The sequence below is a fragment of the Bos javanicus genome, chromosome 1, assembly GCF_032452875.1.
Source record: "Bos javanicus breed banteng chromosome 1, ARS-OSU_banteng_1.0, whole genome shotgun sequence".
NCBI lineage: Eukaryota > Metazoa > Chordata > Mammalia > Artiodactyla > Bovidae > Bos > Bos javanicus.
Genome location: NC_083868.1, coordinates 95,836,695 through 95,858,101, shown reverse-complemented (window position 1 = coordinate 95,858,101; position 21,407 = coordinate 95,836,695). Strand labels below are relative to the sequence as shown.

The 21,407-nt window shown below is 39.6% G+C and overlaps 1 protein-coding gene across 9 annotated transcripts in view; it reads right to left on the bottom strand.

Moving 5' to 3' along the window:
- The window catches only part of PLD1 (phospholipase D1), a 272,923-nt gene that overhangs the window by 115,753 nt on the left and 135,763 nt on the right, over window positions 1-21,407 (bottom strand). For 7 of the 9 annotated variants that reach the window (XR_009736360.1, XM_061415861.1, XM_061415905.1 and 4 more), the window contains 7 exons: window positions 21,297-21,407; window positions 19,026-19,226; window positions 17,805-18,015; window positions 17,100-17,213; window positions 10,731-10,859; window positions 9,855-9,973; window positions 7,891-8,004 (listed from right to left, as the gene is read on the bottom strand). Coding sequence is in view for 8 of the 9 variants with exons in the window: in XM_061415861.1 (XP_061271845.1) it covers window positions 7,891-8,004; window positions 9,855-9,973; window positions 10,731-10,859; window positions 17,100-17,213; window positions 17,805-18,015; window positions 19,026-19,226; window positions 21,297-21,407 (999 nt within the window). In the remaining variant the exon portion in view is untranslated. The remainder of the gene's footprint in view (window positions 1-7,890; window positions 8,005-9,854; window positions 9,974-10,730; window positions 10,860-17,099; window positions 17,214-17,804; window positions 18,016-19,025; window positions 19,227-21,296) is intronic. The other 2 variants (XM_061415916.1, XM_061415878.1) reach the window with 1 other exon arrangement.

The following is a 21,407-nucleotide window of genomic DNA, read 5'->3' as shown; positions in this document are numbered from 1 at the left end:
GGGTTAATGGCGAATGGCGGCCAGGAGGGAAAGCATGAAGGTCATGTATCTGCCATCTTTCCTGTGAAGGATAATGGTAAATGTTTTCCTTTCTAGAAGCAGTTAAACGTTTATAATAAGTACATTTGTAAGCCAAAAGAAGACCATTTTGTCATTAGCCTGTGGGAGAGCATAAATAAAGGGAAGCCCCACCCCTGATGCCTATAAAACCATACAAGGTAGATGGTTATCTACACCCTGAGGAGGTTTAACATTATGTATCTTATTGTCTGAATCCAAATCTGTATCATTTTCTCAAAATGAAAACTCATTTAACTTAAAAAAGTTATCATTTTTGGTTAAACTTGAACATATCCTTCAAATAATACAGGAAAAAATTACTTGAGACTATTACTCATTTATTATGATTTTGATTAGCTAAAATCTATTTATCACCACAAGATAATTAAAAATATGAATTTCTCTTTTACCACTAAACCAGGGGCCCTAAGGTTATGTACAAATCAACTCAACTGCTTTAAATGATTGATAAGCTAGAAAATTTGTAAAAAAACTAGCAAGAAAGCCAAAGACATTTTGATTGACTTACTTTTGTTTTAAATTTAAGATTTACTCACTTCTTTTCTTAACTGACCTGACCAACTTGTCTTAACATGTCTGTTTCAAACCAATGTAACTGAGACAAACCTCAAACTCCCCCTCTTATACACAGAAATGTGGCTGATCTTACTGCCCCAAGTATATTGAGATTCATATCTAACCCATGCTTTTCAAATCTCAAGTTTGAATACACAATTTTAAGGTACATGTATGCCCTTTTTGAAGGACATATTTCTAATTCTGTGCTTTAGCCTCAGACTGTAACTAGAACCAGTCATTTTCCTTCGTACTGTGTCCTATTTTTTGACTTAAAGGATAGACTTCTCTTTATCCATCAGCTCTAATCCCCTTACATGTAGTGGGCTCAAGCTGAATATGTGGACTAAAATGCAGAAATCTCTTCTTGAAGGAAAACTTTCAAAACGTTCTTTGTATTTGTCCCTAGTTCCTGTTCTCTTACTGTAATGCTTTTATTCCCTATCAATCCAGTATATATCTTAATTCCTTTTTATTTCTCTGAACTCCCAAGTCAATCACAGAACAAAAGTACTTTTTTTTTTTTTCTTTCATACAGAAGTTGGCCTCCATGTTGCAGCTCAGAAGTGGCATGGGTCAGGGAGAGAAAAGAAGTGGTCAGATTATTGAGCCTCATTCTTCCAGTCTGTGTTGAGAAGCATTGCAGGCAAGAAACTGCAGAAATGGACTTTGTTCAAGAATCTGCCTCAGACTACCAAATTCTTCCTTTTTTTTTTGGCCATGCTGCACAGCTTGTGGGATCTTAGTTCTCTGACCAGGAATCAAAACTGGGCCCTCTGCAGTGAAAGTATGGAGTCCTAGCCACTGGATCACAGGGAATTTCAACCTCCTCCTTCTAAGAACCATTCACCTATAGTCAAATGTCATCAACACACACATCACAGTATGTCATTATTCCAAGAGGATGATCCTTTGGCCTGAGCAATAGTGAAAAGTTAAACTTGAGGGTGAAGGGATGGAAGAGAATATACTTTTTGAAGAACAAGACTTAAGGGAGAGAAGTCCTAGGAAAAAACATATAGTTGAGAGTTCTTGGAAGCCAGAATGAAGCAAAAGGAGAACTGGGGCTGGATTTGGGTCTGTAGCCACAAAGGATGATCTCAAAAGGCAAGCATGCCATGCAGCTTTGCCTTGCTGGGGCCCTTGGTGGTTGCAACCATCCTGGGGCTTACTGGAGACAGTCTCTCTGCTGAGCAGCTATGGCCTCAGGCTCTGGAGTCAGACTGCTAAAAATCCAGTTTCATCCCCTCCATTACTCATTGTGTTATTTTAACCTCTCAAAGCCTTAAGTTTCCTCATATGTAAAAATAAGGGGTCAAAGAGAACACCACTTAAAGACTGGTAAGTACAAAATGAGATAATCCACAAATCAGTGCAATGCTGGGCACAGGGTGAACACCCCCAGCTCATGCGGCTTCAGCCAGCCAAGACCCACAGAGACGTGCGCAGAAGTCTTACATATGAGGACCTGGTCTGTAAATGGAAAACAGCTTCCAGGTTAAGAAACCTCCTTAGAAATGCCAAGTGGCTATTTTTCCCTCTTTACTAGCATCTACTTTGTTCTATCAGTGTACAAAACATTTTGCTGTTCTTTGAAACTTTGATTCCTACACTGACATCCTTTGGAGTGTCATTTGGACATTTTTCCCAAGTGGAAGAGCAAATTCTTCCAATCATATAATTGGAATGCCAATTACATTTGCCTATATATATTTTTTCTTTTCTTTTAATAGACAGAGAGATTGAAGACAAGGCTCCAGTGGATTATTTCCCTCACTTTCATAGGACTTCTTGGCAATGACTAAGAAATGACTCTTCTACTGTAAGCTGCCCAATTTAATAAAAGGTATTATTTCATGTATCGATTCCACGTTGATGCTAATTTGGCATCAAGCGCTTTCTTTTATCTTAATAGACAGGTCAGATATCTTCTGTCTCGATCATTTATCGTAAATGGAAATGATAGCATTCAGGAACCTAGTTTGTTCTTTTTAGGGAGAAAACAAGTTCTTTTATAAACTCTGTGCATAGGCAGTTTCAGAATCATCTTTCCTCCCACCCGCCGCCCCATGCCTTTTTCCTGCTATGTCTGGTCCAAGTGCTCTTGGCAAGCTTTGGGAACACACAACACTGAGAGGAAACAACTGAGATTATTTAAGTGTCAGTGGAAGTGGCTGAAGTCAGATCTCAGGACTGGGTGGCTTTTTTTAGAAGCAGAAATTCATGCTGGTGGGGGCAGGTCTCCATTCTGCCTGCGGGAGCTCTAGTCTCCTTGGTTGGCTGTGTCAGTCGTCTGCAACAGCTGTGCATATAGCTGGAATTACCAGTAGTATGTGCCTCAGGGTGATTGGGCTCAACATTTTTGTGTTAAAAAATCAAATAACTGGGTTCTCTTCTGCAGATGAAAGAGCAGCATGAATTTCTTTACCTTATTGTCTCCAATGTTCTTTTTCTCCATTTCAACATATATGGTACAAACAGTATAAAGATTTTTGTATCCAGAACTAACCTGTGACCCATCCAGAGAAACGTCAACTTCTTCACTGCAAACTTTTGAAAACACTAGGGAATGCCTGAAGGTTGTAGCTAATATTGACATAATTCAGACACGTGTATTCTTCTAGGTGATTTGCATGGATTAATTTCTTTAACTATCACCACAACCTTATGAGACAGGTACTATTCTGATTTCTGTTTTAAAGATGAAGGAAATGCATTAAGAGAGGTGAAATAATTGTCCCAAGGTTATACAGCTCGTATGTAGTGAAACAGAAACTTGAATACAGTCTGACTCTAGAATCTGCCCCTTCCCCTTGCTATATTACATCACTCCTTTTCAGTTAAGTAAGCTTGTGGTCTCTAAATTACATTATGAACAACAAACTATGTTAAAAAAAAACAACAACCAACAACTGTGTTAAAATCAATGTTAAAAAGAATAAACTTAAGGAAGAATTTTATTAAATTTCTCAAATAGTCATTTGTCTATTGCCACTTGGTAGCTGAGAGAAAGGTTTGAAAATATGACAACAAATTCTTTAAAAATTAAGTAGCCTCCTACACAGCCAGGTCCTAACTCCCTGCTATCTTCTGGATTCTCTGGAAAACCAAGGATTGGACTAGGCTATTGTTTTCAACCTCTAAGCACTAGACGTTCATAACTTGACAACAATGTCTAGAACAAGATGAATAATGTTTACAGCCAGTAAGTAATGTGAAGTGAAACAGCGCTGTGGTCAGAACTTTACAGAAAAGGAGAAATGGAGCAGTATAATTTCCTTTCTTTTCCTCAGCGTCTGGTCCTCTCAGATTTTCCTGTCTTCAAAAAGACACACTTGTCTGGCCATACCCACTGTTTTCACAACTGGAGTTATTTTGGCAGTTCTGAAAACATCTACTGGCAACCAGTAGATGTTTTGTGAGGTCTAACGCTTTTAAACAATGGAGGAATCTTCTTTAAGAAAGAGAATATCAATTTATAAATACAAAATTAGTGTATTCTAGGATTTATTATAGCAATCTCTTTACTTGTCTCCTTGTTCTCATTCTCTTTCTAGTATTGTTTTCACATGTATAAATTTTAGGTCTCAAAGTGTGTTTGTTTGGAAAAATTGAAATAGACATGTCACAGAATGAGAGATCCTACATCAGTTAAGCTTGAAATGCACATAGCATATTTAGTCTTAGTGATTCCATGATGTACACACCAACATCACAAAGGCATTGAGAAGTCCTATATTTTAAAAATCTGCAAAAACTTTTCTGTCCATGAAACCTTTTTTTTTGTGGAATAGCTACTAGCATTTCACAGGCAAAACCCAATTTGGGAAACTCTGATCTAGGTTCAGTTCAGTTCAGTCACTCAGTTGTGTCTGACTCTTTGCAACCCCATGGACTGCAGCACGCCAGACTTCCCTGTCCGTCACCAACTCCTGGAGGTTACTCAAATTCATGTCCATAGAGTCGGTGATGCCATCCAACCATCCATCCTCTGCCTTCATAAAACATTCGTATATCATGTTTCCTCTCAGATGACCAAAAAAAAGTCCACAGTTCACTAATACCTCCAGGATCAGGTTGAAATGAACAAGACCAGCACTTCAGGGCACCCCTAATCTGGCCATATGCTGTCTGAACCTTATCTACTACCTCTTCAAGAGAAAATGGTTTGCTGTAGTGGTTCTACCTTCTTATTCCTTAGAGGGGGTACCCAGCTCTGTCCCTCTCATTCACCAACCGCTCATGGCACACTGATCTGCACTCTCAAGACTTGCATTTGTACTAAACCACAACTCGCCTTGTTAACTCAGTTCTTTAACATTAGAGCTTTCTCTCTCCCAGCTAACTCTTTTCCAAAAGGAGGCGGAGAACTCCTTTTGTCTGCTTCCTCGGTATCCAGGTGTGCACTGACGATCTGGCTGTGCAAAAAGATGTCACTTGAAAGGCATAGACTGATTGAGTAAACGAATTAATGAGTCAGTGAGTTTTGGTAAACTCCAGGCAGCCTGGGCATTCAGGGATGAACATGTGAGTATATAAGAAGAGGTCACTGATCTAGCTCCATTTCTACCACAACATCCCATGATACAGAGAAGGTGAACCAGGGCAGGTGCTTCATAGGATGGACATGCAGAGCATCTATCTGTCTCATCAGGGCAGCAGGATGAGAATATGTAAAACAGGGCTGTACCAAACCTTGGAAGAAAAGTTATGACCAACCTAGATAGCATATTCAAAAGCAGAGACATTACTTTGTCAACAAAGGTCTGTCTAGTCAAGGCTATGGTTTTTCCAGTGGTCATGTATGGATGTGAGAGTTGGAGTGTGAAGGAGGCTGAGCACCAAAGAATTGATGCTTTTGAACTGTGGTGTTGGAGAAGACTCTTGAGAGTCCCTTGGACTGCAAGGAGATCCAACCAGTCCATTCTGAAGGAGATGAGCCCTGGGATTTCTTTGGAAGGAATGATGCTAAAGCTGAAACTCCAGTACTTTGGCCATCTCATGCGAAGAGTTGACTCATTGGAAAAGACTCTGATGCTGGGAGGGATTGGGGGCAGGAGGAGAAGGGGACGACAGAGGATGAGATGGCTGGATGGCATCACAGACTCGATGGACGTGAGTCTGAGTGAACTCTGGGAGTTGGTGATGGACAGGGAGGCCTGGCGTGCTGCGATTCATGAGGTCTCAAAGAGTCGGACATGACTGAGCGACTGAACTGCACTAAACTGAACCAAAGGCATCAGAAGACATATGTATATGCAAACACTAGGATAAAACATCTTCTGCTAATCATAAAAATACACAATGCCCAGCAATATCTTTTCAACAGCTACTTAATTAGTATCTGCTAACTTTGGTAAGTTGATCAGTGAGTCAATTTTAATGCCATCTCAAATATTAAATTAAACTCTCTTGTTTTTTTAATATCAAGGCTCCTATTTTATCTTATAGGTAACTTTTTTCCCTCTAAGTAGAATAAAATTAAACACGTTCATAAAATATTCATTAATTTACATATGAGTGCATATCTATCTGTGCTTCTAAGTTCAAATTAGTTTTCTCCTTTAGCCTGGGATGACTATTTGCTATAGATAATTCTCTTAAGTGATTTATCTTTTTGATCTATTATTTGATCTATGGTTTGAAATGTCTCTTTATTTCTTATATACACATACCTCTACTTGCACACAGTACAAAGTAACTAATTCAGGCATTTCATTTATTTCGTTTAGGTGTTAGAATCCATGTCCAAATTATAAAAATCCATAATAGTAATGTTAGCAGCAGACTACTGGATCTTTACTTAAATAATAGTTTTTAAAAATTTGGTATGTGTATTTATTGTGAAATGATTAGCACAAGTTAGTTAACATCCATAACTTCACATATTTACAAAATTGTTTTCTTGCGATAAGAACTTTTAAGCTGTATTTCCTGGAAAGTGAAAAGTCAAAGTGTTAGTCCCTCAGTTGTGTCTGACTCATTGTAACTCCATGGACTGTAGCCCACCAGGCTCCTCTGTCCATGGAATTCTTCAGGGAAGAATATTGGAGTGGGCTGCCATTCCCTTCTCCAGGGGATCTTCTCAACCCAGGAATCGAACCTGGTCCTGCATTGTGGTCTTCCCTGGTGGCTCAGCAGTAAAGAATCTGCCTGCAATGCAGAAGACCCAGGTTTGATCCCTGAGTTGTGAAGATCCCTTGGAGGAGGGCATGGCAACCCACTCCAGTGTTCCTGCCTAGAGGATCCCATGGACAGAGGGCCTGGCAGGCTACAGTCCATGGGGTTGCAAAGAGTCAGACACAACTGAACTGATTAAGCAGCAGCAGCAGCTCCTGCATTGCAGGTGGATTCTTTATCATCTGAGCCACTAGGGAAGCCCTGTACTCCCTTAGCAACTTTCAAACAATACAGTGCTGTTAACTATAGTCACTATATTGTACAGTACATCCCGAGGACTTTAAATTAAGAGTAAAACTGGAAGTCTGTACTTTTGACCACTGTCACCCACGTCTCAACCCCTCCCACCCCACCCTTTGCCTCTGGCAAACACCAATCTTTTCTGTACTTAAACAACACTTTTGATGCAAATAGTGATGACTTTGAACAAAAGGCAGTGCCAAGGTGGCCAACCCTAGATCTGTCCCTGCATGATCTCAAGATACTTGAGCTGGAGTTGGTCCAGGGAGCAGACTGGGAAACAATGGACAGGACTAGGATTTCAAGCTCCAGCTCTACTGATAACCTTCAATGACCCTGAGCAAGTCTCAAAGTTTCACTGGGTCTTAATTTTCTTATTTGTAATTTGAGAACATTGGACTGCATGTGGTCAAATTTTGTGCTTCTAATAAGCAAACTTCTCATCCTTTTAAAAGTGCCTCTAAAAGGTATTTGGTTAATTAAGGAACTAAAATTAGATTGAACTATAGCTTCCAAGATGCTAAGTTTAACCAAATTCCTGGTACTTCACTAGTATCAGTGTTTAGATAGAGTCAATTCAGAAGGACTTACAAGACAAGCCACTCCTTGACTGGGTTTTTCTAAAGACATGTATTTATTACATTTATATAAGAGTTTTAAAAAGAGGATAAATTGAATACATTTAAAATTGAAAATATAATACTAAATTTTAAAAGGTCTATTCAGATTTGTTTTGGAGTTGTTTGCTTTAAAAAACTTGAAGCCAATAGGCATTTAGTCCATATGAATGATTGTACCCAGTAGTATTTCATGAAAAACAAAAACCAAGCTTACCTGTACGTTAGCATGGACAGACCCAGGCACTTGGTATTTCAACTCGTGGGCTGTTGTTTGAGATTTTGGAAGCAGAAAAGGATAAGAAAGGCACCGATATTTTGGTTTCATAATCTAAAATAAAGAGAAACAGGTAAAAAAGATTCAAATGAAAAAATAATTCCTGTCTTCCCTATTTTGTGATTCTAAAAGATATACGGGTTCATTTGAAAAAGAAAAGTAAATATTAACAGTGGGTGTTTCTAGCTGAAGAGATACCAGATTATTTATTTATGTTTTCTATTTCCCAGAGGCAGAAAACTCCTTTGTTCCTTCTTTTACCTTTTGGAGTGAGCATTGAAAGTGAAAGTTGCTTAGTCCTATCAGCCTCAGTGCGACCCCATGGACTGTACAGTCCATGGAATTCTCCATGCTAGAATACTGGAGTGGGTAGCTGTTCCCTTCTCCAGGGGATCTTCCTGATCCAGGAATCAAACCAGGGTCTCCTGCATTGCAGGCAGATTCTTTACCAATTGAGCTATTGCTTCACATTTTTAAAGGAAAGTTAAATATAATCTAGAGTTGTAGACTCATTTGAAAAGACCCTGATGCTGAGAAAGATTGAGGGCAGGAGGAGAAGGGGACGACAGAGGATGAGATGGTTGGATCGCATCACCGACTCAGTGGACATGTGTTTGGGTGAACTCCGGGAGTTGGTGATGGACAGGGAGGCCTGGCATGCTGCGGTTCATGGGGTCGCAAAGGGTCGGACATGACTAAGTGACTGAACTGAACTGAACTGAGAGCTGTAGAAGTAGACAATTGCAAAAATGGGATTATTTTATAAACTGATTTTTTACTATGCTGTCGCTATCTCATAACAGCAATAAATCATATAGGTCATTTTTAAAATAACTTCATAGTAAAATGTCATGGAACAATCATAATTTAATAAATTTCTATTAATGAAGAGTTCAGTTATTTCTCATTTTATATGAATTACTAAATACAATGTCAAAATACATTACTTACTGAATAACTTCTTTAGCTTAAACACCTGAAATTGATTTTCTGAGTCAAAAGTTACATACTTTAAAAAATTTTTTGCAATTATACCAGTTTATCCTCCCAGGAGTAGGGTATAAGAGCATCAAAGATCCTGAATCCAATTGTGGGTTTCTGCAGTGTATTTAACTTTGCCAGTCCAATAGGTTAAAAATAATCTCTTTATTTATTCCTCCATTCACCTCTAAATTCTTGTTAAAAATATTTCCACTATTTCTAAGATCTCCCACTAACTGTTTATAATGTAAATTAAGTGAAAAATAAGGTGGCACTCTAAGTTAACAAAACTAAATTTTTTCCCAACTTATATCCAAACTATAGGGAAGAAATGCCTCATCACCATTTAAAATAAATAAAAGGGAATCTTAATAACACCAAGACAACAGGCACTTAACTTACAAGTATTAGGTCAAATTCTTATAAGTAATGAAGTCATCTTATGAAAGAAGACAAAATCTGGAGGAAAGAAGTAGGTCCATCTTCTCACATTGCTCACTTTGCTCAGAACTGCCTCTCAGAAGCCTGTGCCAACATGGATCCAGGGCAGTGCCAGGACTGCAAGGACTTGAAAGCTGCAGCTCTCACCTGAACAAGGGTCCCATCCCCGCTACAGTAGCTCAGCAGCCCTCCACGTGACTATCAACCCAGGCAAGATGCTTAAACTGGGAGTCCCAGGTTAATGGCTAAACCATAGTCTGTGATGCTAGCACCATTCCTCTGCCCTCTGAATTCTTTGTGGAGGAAAAGTTCAGGAACTGTTTTTTTTTTCTCTTTTACCCAGAGTCCCAGGTGCTCTGACAACCGGCCACTCAACAGTGGGTAGAGTGGCACAGCTGTGGCCGCATCAGCCCCTTCTCGCCTCCTCTTCCTGGCCTGTCCCTCTACACGTGGACTGAATCATGCTAAAACCACCCACGTACCTTCGTGAAGTTCCAGCGCTGGATGAAGTGACGGGCCGCATCGCGAGCTGCCTTCCCGTGGACTGCAGAGGCTATGTCATGCCATGGCATCCGGGGGGTGGAGTGCCTGTCAATGAAATCTGCCCAGGTGCACCAGGCAAGGATCCACACTAAATTCTGCGCCCACAAGGCACACAAGCCATCTGACCCCAGCTCTGACCCCAACTATGATACATAAAAAAAAAAAAAAAAAAAACCACGTGGTGATGTCCACCATATGTATATTTCTTGACTTGGACAGAATAATACCTTTATAACCAAGGGAAGCATAGATCTCACATTGAGGAACATAGTCCCTATGCACCTTTCCCAATATGAAGTTTCCATTCCACTACTAGATAATCACTGAGAAAGGCAGCTGTGAGCTGGTACAAATTATCTAAAGATATAAACGTGATATTACATTTTCTCTTCTATTCTGTTGAAATAATGTCAAGCTATGTATGGACTGCCATTTCTAGTTCCTGTTCAGTGTGCAAGCACTTAGATGATCTGAAATGTGTTATTTTAATGTTGGAAGATGAAGATGATAAGCAGAAAAAGGGAGATCATCAAAGGAAGGGAAACATCTCCTGGAGAATTACAGATTACGATGCCTAAAATATGCCTATATGCAACCTGGAGATTTCAAACAAGTAAGCTATATTTCATTTTCTTTTCTTACTATACTCACAAGGAAAAACCCTTAAGTATGTGACTAAATCGTGGTCTCCAATATTTCACCAAATGTTCAAAACAAAACAAAACAAGATATTAAATCATGCACATGCATACTTGTTGAGATACCAACAAGGAAAAGACAAAATATGCATAGCTACCCACTACCATGGTACTCACCAGCAAAAGGTTTATCGAGTTGAACCCAGTCTTTGAAGACGAAATTGCAGTAGTCCTTTCCATGCCAGAATCGGGTTTCCCCATGTAGCTCTCCCACACGTGTCTGTACACTTCGGAGGGAGGCTGTGTCTGTAAATGCAGCAAGACTCACTCAAAGGCTGTGGTTCAGGCGGGCCCCAGGGAGGGAGGCTCACCTCTCATTTATTAACACCTAAACACTTCCTAACTTTTCTTCTTAAGCCTCATAACAAGGGCAGCATGGGTTCGTTTCATCTGAGGCTGTGGGCTGGCTGTGGGCTGGGTAATTGGGGCTATAACCAGGTTCATCATTTGACAATGAAATTTAATATTTTTATACATGTTTCAATGCCATTCTCCCAAATCATTCCCCGCCACTCCCTCTCCCACAGAGTCCAAAAGACTGTTCTATATATCTGTGTCTCTTTTGCTGCCTCTCATACAGGGTAATCTCCAGTCCAGGTTCAATGCATGATACAGGATGCTCAGGGCTGGTGCACTGGGATGACCCAGAGGGATGGTACAGAGAGGGAGGTGGGAGGGGCGTTCAGGATGGGGAACACGTGTACACCCATGGTGGATTCATGTTGATGTATGGCAAAACCAATACAATATTGTAAAGTAATTAGCCTCCAATTAAAATAAATAAATTTATATTTTAAAAAGAAATTTAATATTTTTATTCTCGTCATCTAGCAGATCACTGGCAGAATGGATCACAGGTTTAACTTGCTGGGTGAGAGGGGTAAAGCCAGGTCTGCTGGAGGAACATGAAATGCCAAGGCCATAAAGAAGTCATGTTCTTCTTTTTGCTCAACCAATATGGTGCACATCTAATGTGTAATTCTTGTCTTTTGCATTTCAAAATGCAAAAGTGGTGTTCTAGCCCTGGAACTGACTAGCTAAGTGATACTGAGCTTTATCCTTTGGGGTCAGAGATCCTTTATGTACAAAAGGAAGAATTTGGCCCAGCTATCATCTAAGATCTTTTGGGCTCTAATATCCTATATTTCTACAATTATAAATGGAATCCATAAAATATAACAATAGAAGCTTATGATCACATAGGCGCAAAAGCAGCATCTACTGCAGTACTTCACAAAAGCTTTGTCAGGAACATTTTCAGTTCAGTAAATACGTTGACTTAAATAGTTTGTACATTTATGGGATATGCCAATCACAAAGACAGACAAGCAGGGAACTAGCAGAACTACAAATCACAAAATGCAGCGCTTGGCACAAAAGAGACGCTTAACCATCAGACACTGGATGCAAAACATTTGTTGAATGAATAAATGGTACCACATACAGAAGCCATAGTAAATAGCAGACTGGTCCCCCTACCACCATACTGTCCCAGATGTGTCCTTCCAAAAATGCAGATTCTTATTTAAAAGCCTTCTAGGATGACCTGCCTACAGAGGGTCAAATCCTCAGGGTTTAGTGTGCAGAGACAGTTCTTAAACTGCTGCCAATCTCTCTTTCTTGTCCTCATTTTCCCCACACAACCCAGGCCCCAGGCACACCACCATTCTCACTGATTGTGACAGGCCTTGTCTGTCATGCAGCTAGCACATGATTCCTTCAGCCTGGAATGTTCTTCCCACCCTCTTGGTCTGACCTCCTCATCATCCTTCAAGAGCCACATTAGCTGTCACCTGTCCTAGAGACACTCCCCATATCCCAGCAGGGAGAGGCTGTGGAACCATTCATAGTTGCACAACCCAGGGCCCCTGACTCTGTGACTCATCTGCCCCTCCCTGTCCGCCACTCACTCAGCTATAAACTCAGGGGTGAGGAGTGCATCCCCTCAGTGCCTGGTGTAGCTCCTGGCATTCAGTAGGCAATCAATAATAATTGCAGAGTGAAAATTTTGAGTGAAGTTGCTCAGTTGTGTCCGACTCTTTGCGACCCGGTGGACTGTAGCCCACCAGGCTCCTCCGTCCATGGGATTTCCTGGGCAAGAATACTGGAGTGGGCTGCCATTTCCTTCTCCAGGGGATCTTCCTGACCCAGGGATCAAACCGGGTCTCCTGCATTGCAGGCAGACGCTTTAACCTCTGAGCCACCAGGGAAGGAATACTCTGTTAGTATTTTATCTCAAACTGAATAATTAATCTCCAAAGAAAAATGTCTTGAAGTGCTAACAATGAACAAAACTATATAATATTAAAAATTAGAATTCTATTTATTTCTCCCAGTGATTTATTTTCCTTTTCTCTGAAACTGAAAGGCCAAGGTACTGATAGGGCTATTTGCTCACCTGTAGGCTCTTTATAGCAAGCATGGCACTTTATTAAAAAAAAAACACTTAAAAAAGGGAATAAAGAGAAGATAAATGGAAGGTCAATTCCAAAGTAAAATTAAAAAGTATATATAAAATTTGTTTTCATCAGTTAAGAAACTTTGGGCTAAATGTTTATATATATACACATATACTTGTTTAAAAATTAACTTTCATCTAATAATCTGTTTTGACAAGAAAAACAAAGTAAATTCATAATCTCAGAAAATGATCTTGGTGCTAACTGAATTCAGTCTGCTCATAATTCAAATTTGGTTTTGGTCATGGCCTACACCAGTGCAAATTAATCAGGGTCCTCCTCAGAACCAATGAAATATTAAGGTTAAGCAGAACCAGATCTTGCCAGTAGGATATTTCCCCCTGCTGAATCACTAAGGCACTGAGTTAGTAAAATATTTAATCCCAACACTTCTCTACTATTTAATAGACAATAAACTCTTTAAGAGAAAAAAATAAGTGTTACACAATGTTACCCACTCCATTGCATCCCTGAGAATGGAGATGAGAAATGACTTAACTTCCTATTCATTCTCCCTTATGATTAAATATCTGAGTGAAACACTTGCATCAGCTAAATGACAAGCATTATCTTCCCCATTAGCCATCTATTAAATCATGCTTAACAGGAGATCATCAGCAAACAATTACTGAATATAAAAAGAATAAAATTCAACCCTTTTAAAATGACTGTATCAAGGAAACAATGTGTTTGACATTCTCCCTCTTGCAACATAATTTTGAGAGGGAAAAAAAGTCTTGAGGATGGCCGACTGATTGGATTAAAGTATATACTATAGAAATCTATCATAGTTATTAATCACATTTAAGATGAGCTGATTTTACTCCACTTTTTCCTACTTAGAAACATCCAATGATCTTGTATGCACACTCTACTGATTTCTACACATCACCAGTAAGGTTCACTCGGAACCCCATTCAGTGCAGCCATTTGCATTCAAGTGAAACATTGCAGAGAAGCTAACCCAGTTCATACTTTCAGGAAAGGAAGCTATAAATTCAAGCAAACATTCAGTTTCAAACTTATGATATGATGAAGAGTCACTCTATGCTTAATTTGGGTTTCTAGTCCCAGAATTAAGACAAGAAAGTTTAAGTCATTACATGATTTAAATGTAGAGCTGTGCTCTTTAAACTTCCTTCTCCATTAATAGTTGAACCTTACTTTTTTTCCCCAAAAACAAATTCACGTGGCAGTCCAATATATAAAACAATGTAAGTGGGATTTTTCTGGTTGAAGCAGGTAGCAATAAAGGTAGAAGGGGCCTGGGTCTTCAGTAGTATCCTCAAAGCTCCCTAAGAAACACCAGGATTTAAGGAACAGACTCGGTAAAGCACTGCTCCAGAATTCAACTATCCTTTGGCTTTGGTTTTTAAGTAAGTGAACTTTTTTTCATATTAAAAAGCTAAATTGGTAACTTAACATAGTTAATGGCAAGAGTCCTCTCGGTCCCCCACATCCCAGTGCATCAGCCCATGCCGTCACCTCTACTTCAGGCTGGATTCAGTACCTGCCTGGTCACGATCTGCCACCCCTGTCTGCTCTGAGGAATAAGCTTGTAAAAAATGTTCGTCGGATCTTGTCTGGCTTTTGCTCAGGACCAGCTGATGACTTCCTTTTTCTACTCAAAGTATAAGGCAAAATTCTATAACCTACTACTCAACCCTGTCCAACTTTGCTCCTATCATTATCCCCAGCCCTCCCAACTTCAGCCATGCCTGGAAGTCACCTATCCCATCCTTTCTCACGGTCTACACTGGCTGGTCTCCCTCCCCAATCCTACTTCTTCTCTCCTTTTGGATCTTTGTCGAAAACTCATTTCAGTGGAAAAGCATTCTCTGACTCCCTCCTCATATAAAATAGTCACTCCTTCCCTCTGCCCTTTCTCTCTTCCCCTGCTCTATTATTCTGCGTGATAATTCATACCATCTGATACAGTGTTTGATGGTCTATTTCTATTTACAATTCCCATCCTCACTTTCCAACTAGATAACTGAGTTTCATTTGTGTTGTTCATCCCATCCCTAGTACCCAGAACAATGATTGACTTACTACAGGAGTTCAGTAAGTACTTATTTAATGAACAAATGAGTCATACACATTTAGTTTTGTACTCCACTTACAATTTTTAATGATTGTGCAATTCCATCAAGGGAATGGATTGCTCATTATGTTCTAGAACCATCCTCCATCTTCTCTTGGATATTTACGGTGTTTACTCCCCCCCCCCCTCTCAAAAAAACAAACAAACAAAAAACACTGCACTGGATGTGTATCTAGTTTATTTAAGAGAGGATTTCCACCTAAAAACACCTAAAAACAACCATATTGCTGTCCCCAGCTCATGACTATGGGAATCACCCCCTCAGTCTATCACCAGCCTGAATTACTTAATATATTCTGCACTCAGCTTGCATCTTCCTTTCCACTTGCCTCCAATCCTGTTGTCAGCAATACTAACATTCAGTCCCCTCATTGCCCCATCTTAACTTCAGTCCTAACACAGCAAAGCCATATGCTGGAATTACAAAGCAATATCTGGACCTATTTGTAACCCTTATCTTTAAAGTCTGCCCCTGCATTCACCCCTGACCTGGCTCTCTGGACTTCCCAGTGCCCTGTCTCAGGGCTCTGCCACTCCACAGAGCACAGGAGTTACTGTGAGCTCTCCCTGAATCCACAAAAGCATCGAGGGCTAGCTGTATGCTAAATAGACAAAATGTCTCCCCATATATACCCTTCTCCATATTTTAATGGTATCTCCATATTTTAATGGTATCATGAATGCAAATGAATTTAACAGTTATATTGGTGCTTTAGTTCACTATAAATAGTCAATCACTTTAAAAATTGCTGGGTCCCCAGGCTAAAGAATGCTGGAACCACTGCCCAAGGTCCAGCTTAGTGTTCAGGGTCATTAGCCCCTAACCGGAGAAGGCAATGGCACCCCACTCCAGTACTCTTGCCTGGAAAATCCCATGGACGGAGGAGCCTGGTGGGCTGTAGTACATGGGGTCGCTAAGAGTTGGATACAACTGAGCAACTTCACTTTCACTTTTCATTTTCATGCACTGGAGAAGGAAATGGCAACCCACTTCAGTGTTCTTGCCTGGAGAATCCCAGGGATGGGGGAGCCTGGTGGGCTGCCGTCTTTGGGGTTGTACAGAGTTGGACTGTACGACTGAAGCGACTTAGCAGCAGCAGCAGCAGCAGCAGCTCCTAATAGCCACAAGAGACTCACATCCAGCCCTGCTTTCTGGGCTCCATCTCAGTCATCTCCTAAACAGTACATAGAACTGTGGCCTTGAGGATTTAGCCAAAAGGTCCTGCTTCGGTCATCTGCATTTCTGCTAAATCACAAATCTGATTCATGACTTCTAGGAGGCTGAGAAAATGGAATTTCACTGGGCATGTCATTTATCATCTCTAAACCTTCATTTGTAAAAAGAAGATAACTCTATTATAACCAAGCTCCACAAGTGTTCCAGGCAGTGAGGGGCAGAGTCTGCACATGATAAAAGCTAGCTTACATTTTACTGTGGTTGCTATTTACTATGATGATTGTGTGTATGCATACTAAGTTGCTTCAGTGGTGTCCAGTTCTTTGTGACCCCATGGACTGTAGCCTGCCAGACCTCTCTGTCCATGGGATTCTCCAGGCAAGAATACTTGAGTGGGTTCCCAGACTCTCCTCTAGGGGATCTTCCCAACCCAAGGATCAAACCCGAATCTCCTATGTCTTCTGCATTGGCAGGCGGGTTCTTTACCACTAGAGCCACCTGGGATGCCCATTATTTGTCCTATATCTGATCTGTTGCCAAATCCCTCTTCATTCCCACCACATTTTAGGCCCTGATTAATTTATTCAAGTACCTCGTTCTTACAAAAGCTTATCAGATCATCATTTCTAATAATACGTGCAGGGTAAAAACTGTGAGAACAGAGAGGCAATCCAGAAATACAGTCACTCTGCTCATGCAGCAAAAGCTGAAGCCTATGGAGATCTGGCACTTCACACATCACTTACCAATGTTAGGTCTAGTAAGCCCCTGCTCAGACTCACTGGAAAAGCGAAAGAGTTTCAAGTGGGGCTTTAAACCATGAATTAAATTCTGACGACTCCTACAGTGATTACAATAACCTGGAGAAAGTTGAGAGTTCTTTTTTTACAAAGATATATATATATAAATATATACACACATATATGAAGTTTTCTAAACTGGAAAGCAGGTTCAATCATTTTTAAAAGTAGGCAAGGCTGTAAAATCAGTCACAAATTGTGTGCTACAGAAACTAGAGTTTTAAAGACAAATCTGAAAAGAATAGTAAATGTACAAGATGTAGAAAATCTGATGTTTGAGGACAAAAGCTTGATGTATTTCTGGACAAGAAGAGATATGCAATCTCTGCTATGACAAAATTATAAAGTACACCCAAGACTTTTCCTTCATAATTTGGCATTAGTTTAGAAATGCTTAGCCATTCTGTGACCCTTAGAAGCATGAATTGTGCATGTTATGAGTACTGATGTGAATAAAACAATAAATCTCCTCTACAATGAGTCAAACAGAGCCCCAAAATGGTATGAGACTGAAGAGGATGATATAATGACTTTTAAGCATTGCTTGCTTTACTCCATTATAGGTATAATGGTTCTGCTAACAGGTGTCCCGTGTCTGGCTATGAAGGAATAGAGTCATCGGGATAAACTCCAGGGCAGACAATGACTTACTGGAGGCGCTGTCAATGCTGCTGATGCTGTCTGTGTCGTGCAGATGGTGTCTGTGCAGCTGCCTGTAGAGACTGAATTTGGAGAACTTGCTGGGCTTTCTTCCTTTCGGTTTTGAATTTGCATCATCAGGAGGGTTCAGGATGGGCAGATCTTTATCAGATTCATTTTTATCTCTGAGGCATAAGGATTCCATAGACTCTGTTGTTTCAGCCTGAGAAAATTATTTAAAAAAAAAGAGAAATGAAAAGAAACTGCATAATATATGCTGCAATGTGGTCTTTTAATTCCAGTTTAAAGTTTACATGTGTTGCTGGCTCCCTAAAAGACACACAATGATGTGCGTGAGGTCACCTGCAGGGCAGTGGGGGGATTCTTGTGAGCTGTTTAAAGACTTTCAAAGGGACACCAGGAAGTCCATTACAGTTCCTCTTTCACTGCATCAAATTCTTGCAATTTTATGCCAATTAACCTTTCAGTATCAGATATAATTACATGAGTTATATTCACTGTTGAGCTACTGAACTTCCTCCAATAAACATTAAGTAAGCGATGATTTTTCTGTCAATTATTTTCCCCATTACCTTTCCACTAAATCTCTATTTTCCCAGAAAAGTCACCAACATATACAGCAGAAAAATAAGATGGAGGCCATCAAATTTTTAATAAGTGTATTGATATTTTGGCAACCATCTGAGTTGAAATAATAAGTACACGAATATAGGTGTACAGAGATTTTGGCAGTTCTTGATTTGAAAGGTACGTTGAGGAGTTATTAACGTTCTGCTTTCAAACAGAATTTTCTAAATGTCTCCAGACTGACTTATCCTATTTTCATATGTCTGTAAGAAGGAAAAATTTCAAAAATCTTGGCAGCGACTTGTAATAAGGCTGCTTATTTGAAGTCCAATTGTGCTGCACATTTTTATGAACTTTTTTCCCCGAATAGGAATTAAATCTTTAATTTAAATGGAAACCCAAGGAACTGACTATGAGATAGCAAATGTTTTATCGAATCTATTTAGTTTTCTTACAAGAGCAGAAACTGAGACTAACAGACTCCGTAGGTGGTATCTGAAACCAGGTCTATGTTGGACTCAACTTAACTATGCAGGAACATGCCTCCTTTCATTCAACCCATCAGCCAACCAATCATGCTTTTAATACACACTTATACAAACTGTGTCCCTTTTATGCAGTTCCATAAAGATGAAATCTACTAACTGTGAGGGAACCCAGGGATGGTCCCCCGACGACGCGCTTCACGCTGCCCACATCCGTGAGTCTGTGTTCGTTGTCATCCCACCTCCCATAAGCCAGGTCAATCCCACCCACAAAGGCCACCGACTGGTCGATGATGACGAGTTTCTCATGATGAGCCCACAGGTATACGCTGGACGACACGTGATCCGGGTGCCTCATCACCTTGAGAGGAAAAAACCCACACATGTAGTATGCTTTCTAAAATGCCTTTCATACTATAATAAAACAGGTCTGTTTACACCCTCGAAGAGCATTTCCTACAATCCAAATACTAAAATGTGCTATCTATACATCGAAGAGAATCCCCAAACTTCTAATTTTATCCTCAGTATTTAGCAAAGGAAGATCCCTGGTTACTTTTTGAGACTCCCCTGCCCATTCTGGACCCCCCACACTTGTGGGGAGCTACCATTCAGCTTGAAATTTGGCCACATATTTCAATATAAGTCAGCTCAGTGGGATAGCAGATTCCCTCCCCCCCACCAAAGGATTACATTGTATGTGGTATTACTTAAAAAACACTAAAACTTTTGAACCAGCATCTATCTCTGACAAAACTTTTACTAAGTGTATTGATATTTTAGCAGTCATTGAGTTGAAGTAGTAAGTATATGATATAGGGATATAGATGTTTTGGCAGCTCTTGATTTTAAAGGTACTTTGAGAAGTTATTAACCTCCTGCTTTCAAGTAGAATTCTCTCTAAATGATCCCAGACTGACCTATTTTTGTATGTCTTTAAGTAGAAACATACCAAAAACTTTGAAGACAATTTTACTGTTTAACAACATTTTTTTATTGTGGTGAAATACACATAATATGAAATTTACGGTTTTAATATTTTTTATGTGTACAGTGCAGTGGTATTAAGCATATTCATATTATACAACCATCTCCAGAACTTTTCATTCTGCAAAACTGAAACTCTATACTCATTAGATGATAAAGCCTCATTCCCTCTTCCCCTAAAACTCTGGCAACTACCATCTACTTTCTGTCTCTGTGAATTTGACTACTCTAGGTACCTCATGTAAAAGGAATCTATTTTTTTATGACTGGCTTATTTCACTTAGAATAATGTCTTCAAGGTTCATCCACATGATTTAAGATATGTCAGAATTTCCTCACTTTTTAAGACTGAATAATATTCTATTACATGTATATGCTAATTCATTAGTGAGAGTGTGATAGTAAAGTGTCCAACTATTATAGAACTGTTTATTTCATCCTTTGATTTTGTCCATGTTTGCATAATATATTTTGATAGTCATTATTAGGTAATGCTTATATTTATAAAATGTAAATGCTTATATTTTGTTGCTGCACTGAAACTTTTATTAATATATAATATCCTTCTTTCTCTACTGTAAAATTTTTTGATTTAAAGTCTATTTTGACCCATATGAGTATAGTCATTTCTGCCTTTTTTTGGTTATTATTTACATGGACTATCTTCTTTTAATCAAGAAAAATGTACAATCATTATATACTTTAAGCCTACTGGAGATTTATTACTGTCTTGAAATATCTCAATAATTGGGCAATATTTACTGATAGGCTTCAGGTCCTTGGCAAAATATCAAATGGCTTTTTTCAAATTGTTTATCATGTTTATTCACATTAGTAGTACTTTCTACTAAGAGCTTTTAAGGAGAGCACTTTAAATCCTAAAGGAGCTCTTTTTGTGTCTATCAGTATTCAAGGGACACCCCAGGGAGCTCACATCTAAAAGGTTTCAGGATAACCTTAATGAAGAGTATGGATACTTGATAAGGCTCTTGAATATTAAAACAACTCTAGGAATAATGTTCTTGGCTAAATGATCAGGGTAAAAGAAGCAGAAATGAGAACTCTGATGATCCCATCAAAATCAGAAATATAAGAAAGTATGTGTGCTCAGTCATGTCTGACTCTTTGCAGCCCCACGGACTATAGCCCACCAGGCTCCTCTGTCCATGGAATTTTCCAGGCAAGAATAATGGAGTGGGTTGACATTTCCTACTCTAGGAGATCTTCCTGACCCAGGGATTGAACCCATGTCTCTTGCATCTCCTGCATTGGCAGGTGGATTCTTTACCACTAACGCCACCTGGGAAGCCCATAAAGTTCATAGTACTATTTACTCAAAATACATGAGGGAATCCCAAAGATTGCCACTGCTCAAAGCAAAACATATCTGAAAACTGTAGAATAATAAGGAAGAAACATTTTTTACACAAGATGACCCAAATACCTTTATGTTGGGGTGTAGACGCATCAGAGTCCTCTTGCTGTATTCACTATTGATTCCAAGGGCAAGTTCCACCTCTTTGTAGAGCATAATGAAGATTCTTACCCCCTGTTG